This window comes from Drosophila kikkawai, chromosome 2L (genome assembly GCF_030179895.1).
Source record: "Drosophila kikkawai strain 14028-0561.14 chromosome 2L, DkikHiC1v2, whole genome shotgun sequence".
NCBI lineage: Eukaryota > Metazoa > Arthropoda > Insecta > Diptera > Drosophilidae > Drosophila > Drosophila kikkawai.
Window position 1 is genome coordinate 10000577 of NC_091728.1, and position 10570 is coordinate 10011146.

Sequence of the window (10570 nt, forward strand, 5' to 3'; positions counted from 1 at the left end):
CCATGGAAACCTTACACATTTCTCCAGAAAAACAACCTTTGATTTAAATTGAAGTCTGTTGCTAAAACTCCAAAATAAAATCAATGCAATGAACCAAGTTTTTCCAATTACTCAACTCCCCAAGGGAATTGTATGAAACTTTCGCAACCGGCCATTGTTAGGCCATGAAAATGAAATGTTTGACAGATTGCCATATTTTCGCAGACACACAGAATCGAGCTGCAAAGTGGGCCACTTGATTCATTTGGCATTTATTTAAATTTGCCAGAAATTTGCAAGCTAATTTCATTGTCACAGCAACGAATTTGGGACATATTCTGTTGCCATTGCCATTGGGGGTCAATTGTTATGTCTGACAGCGACAAATGTCAGAATGTCAAATCACTGGCAAAACTGGCAAAACGAAAAAATGTTGGGCAAACAATTTATTTTATTTGCATTCCGCAAATTCCACACAACGATGTGGAGCGAACGCCTAAAAATATGCCAGGCGAAAGGCAAAAGTCCGCACACGACCGAACACATATGTGTGTTTGTCTGCCAATACTTTTGTTGGGAAAAGGGAAAAAGTTACAAAATCTGTATATTTTTTTGTCGAGTCATTTTAATCCACTTTTCAAAATTTATTATGCAGAAACGCTCAAAAATGTCCCTCCAAACTTTGCTAGAAGGGAAAAAAAGTAGTGGAAAAAGGACGAATATGCCTTATTGTCGGGTTACATTTTTGTTTTCGGTCGCAGACTAGAGCTGTCCACATGTTTTGGGAGTCATAAATCTGCAATTACCAGTCATGCCGGCTCGTCCGAGTCGTCCTCCTCCATTTTCCGGCGCCTGCAAAGTTGCAAAACTCACTTGATGCATCGCTTTTTCGACTTAAATTTCACTTCTTTAAGCGGCATTGCCGATGTGACATCTAAATTATGCTTAGACTCTGTTTGCCTGCCATTTGATTGGAGGCCTCTCTTTCTGGCTTTCGGGGAAAGTTAGTTGCTGGCCCGAAAAACAAAAACAAATAAACAAAACAGTTGAAAAGAAACTTGAAGTTGACTAGTTGCCCCAACCCCTTTTGCAGTTCATTCAGGACTCTCTCTCGGTCTCAGTCTCAGTCTCAGTTTCAGCCTGTGTCTGTTTCTATTTTCTGTTTTTTTGCCAGCCGGTAATTTTTGCCATTTCTTGGCCGAGTCCTGGATGCTCGACTAACTTGTATGCGTTCATGCTTGGCAGCCAATTCAAGTCGTGTCATTTTGTTGAGTTTGTGTTGAGAGTTCGTTGAGTTACCGGCTCGCCCCCATTTGCAGCATTTGCCCCAGCTTTCACCGCTTGTAATTCAAATGTCAGTCAGTCAGTCATTCAGTTGGCTCAGTCGGCACGTCAATGTGGGCCAAACTTCCTGCTGCCAAGCTCTTCCAGCCACTTGAGCCTTGCCAGCCCAAAGAGAGTGCTAGTCTCCGTTCTGCTCCAGCTCTCCATCGCCGTTTCCATCTGCGGCTCCCGTTGGACAGGTGTTGTCTTATTGGTATCCCTGCAACCTCGTATCCTTGCCTGTGCGTGTGCGGTCTCCTGGTTTTTCCTTGAGTTTTCCGTCCATCCAGTTTGCGGCCAGCAGTTTGAACTCTGTGCTCAGTACCTTGCGTGAGCCTGGGAAAAATAAATTATTTATTGAACTCCGGTTGGGCGCACACACGAAAATTCCAAACACAATAAACTACATACATGGATAAATTGATTCTTGTTTAGTTTAGGGGTAATCAACTGTAGTCTTTGCCAATCTTCTCCGATCAAAGGAGGAAAAGGCACTTTGGCAACTATGAAAACACAAACTATCGGGCTGCTCTGGGAAATATTTATATATTTTATATGGACTAAAAGCCTGTGTGAAATGTGCTTTGTCTAGGCTTGCACAAATTAGTTTTCTCGTTAACGAAAAGTTTTCAATTAAAAACTGTTGAAGGTTGACTTTGCACTGAACTGTTTAGTCTGTAAAAATAACTTTAAGGTGTTTCAGTACTTAAAACCTTTATGTAATAAAGCTCAAGTTTACCCACTTAGCCCTCATAAATGCAAACTTTAATGCCAAAGCTGTTAAACTTTGACTAATTGGCCAGGCAGGAGCTTAAAGGCTTCTGCCTGCTGCCAAAGTGTTTAATCTGCCTAATAAACTTAGGGGGAGTCCCTGCGATTAAATATTCACCAGAGAACACTTTCGCCTTCGCCTTATAGAGTAAATTCATGGCGTTGCCATCTGGCTCGAGTATCCTGGGCATTCTGAGGAGGTCCTTGCATTGTTCCCGCCAAAGTTCACACTGACAGAGTCCACAACTCACGGCTTATGAATCTGCGGCCTGAGGAACATCAGCTTCTGGTCTTCAGCAGGGCCGAGAGCGTATAAATTTGAGGGAGCCCGAGGAGCTGGGCAGCGAGAGGATAGGTCATGGTCTCGCAGTGCCATAAAACGCTGGCTAAGTGAAGCTAAAAACGGGTTAAATTGCAATTACGTGCCGGCAACTTGCCCCCGAGCATTAGAGGGGCCGCAACATGTTGATTGTCTGGTCACCTCCTGGTCGTGGTCGTGCTCCTGGCTACATGGCCACACCCAGCTACGTGTGCTCCACCTTGGACTCTGACTGGGCATAAATTCAACCGGAGCCGTTGCCGTAGGAAAGCCAGAGACGTGCCGGTTATCTACGGCCCTGCTGCGTCTGCGGGTCTACAAAGTTTTTAATTAAAAAATGCAGTCGCTTGGCTTTTAATTTCTATTTCCCTTGCCATTTTTTTTTGCAGCTGGCCCTGGCAAATAAATATGCCAGCGCTTGCATATTCAGAAAAAAATCGATTCCCATTGCCAAATCAATCTGCATATTAACAAATAAAAAAGAAATACAAAGCAAGTTGTAAATATGTACATAACTTGGCCGTAGAAGTCACAGCCTGTTCCTGTCGTTTCTCTCTGCGAAAGTTTTTGGTCATGGTCGTTGCTTGCACTTTCCAGGCTTTTTTCGTGTGCCAAAGGAAAATTGAAAAACTAATTTCCAATAAACAAAATCAAAGCAAAAAGCCTCGCTTGCATCTGTGAAAGGAAAAATTCGGTTTGCATAAAATTACCATAATACAATTTCGATAATTTCCACAAACTATGTCGTTGACAGGGAAGCGGAAGAAGTGGCGCCCCAACTTGAGCTGCAACTTGGCTTAACTCGACTTGACTTCTGGCGACATTTCCTGCTCCTCAGGCCCCAGGATCCAGTCCCCGTCCCCGTCCCCGGGCGATGACAGGGTGAGCAACAACGTGTTAACAAGTATTTCCTCTGGACCCACATTCTTCTTTTTTTTTGGCACCTAGAGTGAGAGTGACTGTGACAGCGAAGCGACAGCGTGTGGACCCATCAATCATGGTCCTTGTGACGTGTAGGGTCTTTACCGCCTAAGACAGCGGTGGGTTCAAGGCTGCTGACGTGACGCAAAGGTCAAACTGAGATTTATGGGGCGATTTGCAGCAGCCTGCAGGTGGGAAAGATTTATTGAAGATCTTAAAATAATCTATTTGTGAGGTTTCTAGAAAAATTATGCTTCCCTTTGATAGCAGATTGAAAGTTGAAAACTGCAAAAGTTATGTTATTATTCACTGCATCTGGTTGATTTACATTTCAACTACAAAGACTTATCTCTGGGTATATCTTATCATAGCCCAAAGATAGTGTAGTTACGTTCTCACACCTAATCGAGATAAGTCGCTTCACATTGCCAAGTATAAAGAGTCAAAGTCATTCATCAACAGGGCAGTATTTGCAAAATGTTCACTAAATACTCAGTACTTTGGGTGGCTTTCATTGTGATTTCTGTGAATGCACAGGGTAAGGTAGTTTTAAATATTATTTAACATTTATTTAAATCTTAATATAACACAATTTTTTTTAGAATCTACGAGTCTAAACCCCTCACAGTTTATAAAAATTGGCAAAGGATCATATTACATTGAGACTGTGTCTAGAAAAAACTGGTTTGCTGCCTACGAGTCCTGCCGTCAAATGAAGGCATCCCTTATCGCCTTCGAAAGCCTGGAGGAATGGAAGCTGGTAAATCAATACCTTCGGGATATGCAAATCTATAGAAAATACTGGACTGCCGGCACAGACTGGGCGGAGCAGGGAAAACATGTTTGGTTCTCGAATGGACAGCCACTGTCTTTGGACATTTGGCGAGCCGGAGAACCGAATAATTACAACGGAGACGAACACTGCGATGAGGCTGGACCGGCCTTGGCTGAATGACATTGTTTGCACGACACTGAGGATCTACATTTGCAAGGCACCAGAGGCACCGCCACAGACAGAGTGTCCAAGAGAGTCCTTGAGGAGATTAATATTAATAAAGAGCTTTTTTCAGGGAAGCTAAATAAGTCTTAGTCTATTTTTTAAGAATTTATAAAATATATTTATTACCTAAGAAGTCCCTCCATCACATCTCTCTTTACAGAAACATAAACTCTGGCATGTACAACAACCCTCAAGATTTCCCATCCTCTATTTGTATTTTCAAGTCGTATATCATTACACCTCGCTGATATGTCAAGCCATATCGCATTATATCGTGGGCGTATCTTTAGCCCCAAGTGTTTATCCAAGAGATGCCACAATGTTTTTGCGCGATGAGTGAGGAGGAGTCGAGGAGAGGCTGACAAACTTTGGCTTATGCACAATTCAGATTGCATTGTCAGCAATTTTTCCATTTTTGACTTTTTCCACATGCCAACTTCTCTACGAGCTATTGTTTTTTCTCCCATTGCCATTCCCTTCAGAGGGTTTTTTTTTTTTTTGTTATTTTCTAGCTTACGCGCTTCGCCCGCACAGCGTAGACATGACAAATGATGTCAGCGCCCGTGCATAGTTTTCCGGAAAGGAAAACACGCAGTCGGGAGCACGGGATCTCCTCCTGACAGTGTTGAAAAATGTGCGCTGGAAAATCAACACAAACATTTGCCGCCGCAGCAGCAGCAACTTGGCCGCACTCGGGCGTGACATGTCGCGCTAAAAGTTTTTCCAGCGAAAAGTCCAACTCGGAGGGAGAAAGTTTCCAAGTCATATGAGAGGGCATTGATTATCATAATTGCAATGAGCTGAGCTCAGAAAGTCAAACGGCAACTAATGTGGGGGGAAACCAGAATAAAATACAAAAGGCAAACATTAAAAGAAACACTTAATCCGCCAGAGGAATTACTTTATGAACTGACATCATCAAATAAGTTATTTTAAGCGCAGAGATTTCACTTTAAAGGGAGGCTTGATTTATGACGAAGCTAAGGCTATAAATAAAATTAAATTTGCTTAGAATGTAAGACCTTCTGTGAGGCTTCATATATGCTAAAATTATTATTTAAAGTGGGAAAATAAATAGATTTAAAGAAATATTATCTCATATTTAATCCCCTTCTTAAAACCAATCCTAAACAGCATTGAGACACATCCTCCTTTAGCCAAGTCTCGGAGAAATCCTAGGGAGCTCTGGCCAATCGTAGTTGCCCTTTGCCGGCACGCATCTTAAATGTAATTTGCATTTGAGGCAAGGCTTTCGCACAGCAGGGAAACCGTCTGGATTAAGGACTTAGCCCCCGTTGTCCTCCTTGGGCTAATTATAATTGTCTGTCTGGCAGGACACCGTCTGATTGTGAGAGTTGTGGCTGGCTGCGCTTAATTTGAGTTGCCGCAAAATGACTTTGCCAGCGCCCAAGTTGTAATTAAATTTTGACATCAACTGTCCGAGCTGCGACAGAGTACCAGTGTTTAGCTTTTGAGGATCATTGACCATCATTGCGATGTGCATTTATTGCAATTTATGCTAGATGGAGTTACTGGAAAATGTAGTTAACTTTTGTTTAAAGCAAAGCTACCTAAGAAAAGAGCCTGAGAGCCTCGAGCCCCGAACGTGGGATGAAATTAGCCTTAATAGTCTCATGTGTTACGGTGACCCTAGTTTAGCTATTTACTATAAACCCAGGCTCAGCTTACCAAACTCCTCCTCCTTAAATGCAAGATTTTCACAAGCATAAACTTCATCCGGGAAAGCCTTTCCTTTTTTTTCCAGGTTTTCCTGCGTGCATTTCTCCTTGTTATCCCTCGCCTTAAACTACTTACGCTCCGGGGCAGATGTGTGTCAATAAGCAGAACTTGGTGCTGGCCGAAGCGCTTTGCGACCGGCGTCTCGAGCTGCACTCATCTCCATTTGAGCCATAAAGCTAAGTAACTTAAGCACAATGCAGCGCAGTGAAAGCTAGGGAAAGCGAGGAAAAGCTGAGATGCGATGCGATGCGATGCTGCCCAGTCCGGCCCGGTCGGGTCGGAGACGGGCAATTGGCCAAGTTATCATAGAAATGAGTTATTTGTTAGATCCATCATCTTGAATGCATAAAGGAGAAAACGCGCAAAATTCCGTCCGCCTTGCTGGCAAAAGGAACGACGACTGACCGCGTCCACATAATCAAAAAGCAAATTGCATGGCATGAAAAAAATAAACATAAATTTCAACTGTAGACTATAAAGCAGCTAAAAGCGAGCAGAACAAATACCAAGTATGGCGGAACAGCGAAGGAAGACCGTTTTTTTGGGGGGGGAAACCAGAAACTTGTTAACAAAATTGCAACGAGTTCATTGACAGTTGATTGTGAGTGCAAGTGCTAGTTTCTGTCTTCCGACAGAACTGCAAATATTTAGTGGAGAAATAATCTTGCTAGTTTTAAAGGGTTTTAGTTTCAGTAACCTTCCTTTCCTTAGGCTATATGTATAAAGGTTGAGCCCCAATAAAACCATATTTTCTCTTCTTATTCCAAAGAAATATATATAATTTAAGCCGTTTAAATGTAATTATTGTTTAATTTTAACCAAGAAAGTGATTTCCCCCTGCATATGTTGGTGTCCTTTGCCGATCATTTACTGCAACGAGCACCACCACTTCCGTCCGCATTTCCTGGTTGTTCAAAAACTGTAGTCTACTTAAAAGGGCAACCGCGGACCAAACGAAATTCATTATCAAAAATGGCTCAAGGCACCTGGCAACAGGACGAAGGACGCAAGGATTGGTGTGACTAGGCGGGAGCTCACCTTAAAGTTTCCCATCCGCCGTGGCTAATGAACGCTGCCCTGGTGCGAGGAGGAGGAGGCAATAACGCGGGTCGCCACCGAAATGTCAACTGGCGCATGCCTCTTGGGCAAGTAATTATGTTTGATGACCTGGCGGTCGCCGCTTGCTCTCTGTCTCTCTTTTTTAGTTGGGCTAAAAAGTGAATCAGACGACAAGGACAGGAAAGGAGAGTCAGCGGAAGCAGCGTTAAGATTATAATGCAAATATTGAATGGCTTCGCCCATCTATATTTCGCCCAAAGTAATACGAGAAACTTTGCAATCAGTTCATAGTTTGGTTTGCCAATTTGTTGGTTTATTGCTTTTGTCTTTACAAATGGCAGTTTAATTTTAAACTTGGATTCATTTTTCTTAATTTATTTTGTTACTGATGCAATTATTGGGGAATACCATTTAAGGTTTTTATTTAACCTGGCTTTCTTATTTCTTATAAATTAATATTCAATTCTTTTAGATAAACAACTGCTCATAAAAATGTATAGTGTACTTATAGAAATATTTTATAAATTAAATAAAAAAAATCACAAACGGTTAATTTTAAAAATCTTTAAATAAATATTTAATCTAAATTGAATAGAATAAATTTATTGTCACTCAATTTGTTTCAACTTCATTTCAATTTCGAAAAATCAAAAAGGACATCTACCGTTTGAAAGTTCGAAATGAAAAACATCGTTTTAAGTTCTGTTATCATACAATACAGGAATAAAATATAGAATGTACCACAAATTATGGTGGGTAAATAAAAAAATAACGAAATATTTATTTAACTATAAATAAATACTATGAACAAGGAATCGTAGAAGGTAAAACATAGAGCAAATTACATAGAAACACTAAACGTAGCATTCAAAAGAAGGACATAGAACACTCATCGAGCACAAAAATAATCTTTAAAAAGAGTAATATATAGTTAAAATAGACACCTAACTTTATTGAAATTGGAAAGCATTTAAAGCACCAATTTACATAAAAAAAACATGGATTTTCATTCGACACTTCGAATACCTAAAAAATTGTAAACAAACAACGTTCAACAAATACGTAGAAAAGAAAATATATGGAAGTAAGGAACATCACCTTGCTTGGAACATAGAAACATATCAAAATAAATAGAAAAGAGAATATCGAATTTTCTGCAAACGAAGGATAACATGGAACATAGCATTACAAATAAAATTTGAAAAGTTTAAAGAGGGTTTTGTTTAAGGGATATTTTATTTATAAAATAAAATCAAACTAAAATGTGTAATATAAATATAAACAAGAAAGAAAGCTAACTTTGGCCAGCCAAAGTTTGTATACCCTTGCAGGTGACAATTAAAATATTTCATAACTTAGCCAAAAATGCATTAATTTCGATTCGGAAAGCAGTTTTGTGTTAGTTTTTATTAATTTAAAAAAACTGCATACCAAATTTAAAATTTTAAGAAATCAAAATATTTGGCCATTTTTGCAAATTTTAATGGTGTAACCCCTTATCAAATTTCGCAAAATTGGCCAAAAAATCGATTTCTTCCGGACATGTCTAGAAAGATTGGCCTGTTAATGCTGATCAAGAATATATATGGTTTATGGGGTCGGAAATGATTCCTTGACTTAGAAAAATAATATTTTGTATTATAAAATCTGATTTTTTATATTAAAAAACTTCTTGATTTTTTGATTAACTCGGCCAAAAGAGCATTAATTTTAAATCGGAAAACTCTTCTGTGCAAAATTTTCTACAGTTAATAAATCTGCATACTTCATTTAAAAATTTTGAAAATTCAATTTTTTATCAAAATCAAAAATTTTAATGATGTAACCCCTTATAAAATTTCGCAAAAATGGCCAAAAAATCGATTTCTTCCTGACATATCTAGAAAGATTCCCTTGTTGATGCTGATCAAGAATATATATGGTTTATGGGGTCGGAAACGTCTCCTTCACTGCGTTGCAAACTTCTGACTGAAATTATAATTTCCTGCAAGGGTATAAATATGTATATATATTTGAATGGCATAGAATAATTCATAGAAACACTGACAAATATAGAATATAGCAACGAGAAGGACATAGCAGAGAAACATAGGAGCTAAAAAAATGGAAAAAAGGACATAGCATTATTAGCGCCCAAATTGATTCTGTGGCAACATAGAATAAAAGAAAACCCAATACTCCATTCAATTATAAAACATATAACATAATCTCAATAGGAAAGTCGAATAACTGCTCTAGCAGCTTGTCTTTAAATTCTACCAACTCTGACAACTGTTTCTTTTCCTTGTAAATAATTAGCCAAGTGAAAAATTGAGGCCATGTATGCAAAAAACACTGAAAATTGCATTCAAAATACAAAATAGAAATGTAGATAGTCATAGAAAGCTCCATAAATATAGACTGCATTCGCAGCGATATCGCATGGAATCATCAAATAGTCGTAAGAATGTAAAGTATACTCAATTTTGCTTTAAGCTAAGTAAAATTTTTATACAAATATAACTTTACTTTACTTTACTTCAATTCCCAAAAAGCTTTTACTTCAGGGTTGCCTTCATGTACGAAATAGGTACAATTAGGGATACCTTTTAAATAATAAAAAATATTCAACAATTTATAGAATATAAAATTTACTTACCATTATTTTCAGACCTCCTAATTCATTTAATAACCTATTAAAAAAAAAACTAATAAACAATAGGAATACCCGGTCCGCAAATCGTTGCTTTGTGGTTCTTTTTCTGCTTTTCATCGAAGAAGTTCCCCATTAAATTCACATAACCTTCGCCTTCATTAGTTATTTATATTTTCATACCGTTTATTTAACATTAATATGAATGATCAATATTTCACAATACTTGAATATCCAATAACGACCATTTGATCGACAATTTTGTTGTCCAAACAAACTGAATAAACATAATATCTCAGATAATATGTGGCATTTCTTAATATGTCGAATTTCTTCAAGGGTATATGTTTATATGTGGGTGCATGTCAATTTTACTAAACGTCAAACGAAACGATATGCATTTCCTATATACGTATGATAGAATCATCTATATAATCTTTAAATTTTTTCTTTTTCTTTCGTGTATAAGGTAAATATATATATATATATTTTTGTTCTTTATGATTCCTCGAGGAATTTGTCAATTTAGGGACATAGTTTGTCGCTGGTGCAGGGATTTTTGTTTTTCAATTTCATTAGTTTTTAGAAAGTCCTTTTGTTCCAATAGTGCCCATGTAAATATATAGAAAAGTTTTGGTTACCTACAAACGAAGCCAGGTGACACTTTCGATGCAAATCAAAGTATAAATTGGGTTTTTTATGTACATAGATAGTTGGGTAGGAAATTTGTACAGATCAAGCATATATTCCCTGTTGGGAACCAGGTTCTTTTACCTTTGTGGATGATTCTATCTAGGGTTTGATTGGGGGTTATATCAACATTAAG

At 38.5% G+C, this 10570-nt stretch overlaps 1 protein-coding gene across 1 annotated transcript; it reads left to right on the plus strand.

Moving 5' to 3' along the window:
- The first annotated feature begins 2808 nt into the window (after positions 1-2808).
- On the plus strand, positions 2809-4446 carry LOC108082143 (C-type lectin 37Da-like). Its single transcript, XM_017177445.2, has 5 exons — positions 2809-3086; positions 3147-3274; positions 3341-3504; positions 3584-3851; positions 3916-4446. Exons 4-5 carry the CDS (start codon positions 3791-3793, stop codon positions 4266-4268), a joined length of 414 nt encoding a protein of 137 aa, XP_017032934.1. The 5' UTR covers positions 2809-3086; positions 3147-3274; positions 3341-3504; positions 3584-3790; the 3' UTR covers positions 4269-4446.
- The last annotated feature ends 6124 nt before the right edge of the window (positions 4447-10570 follow it).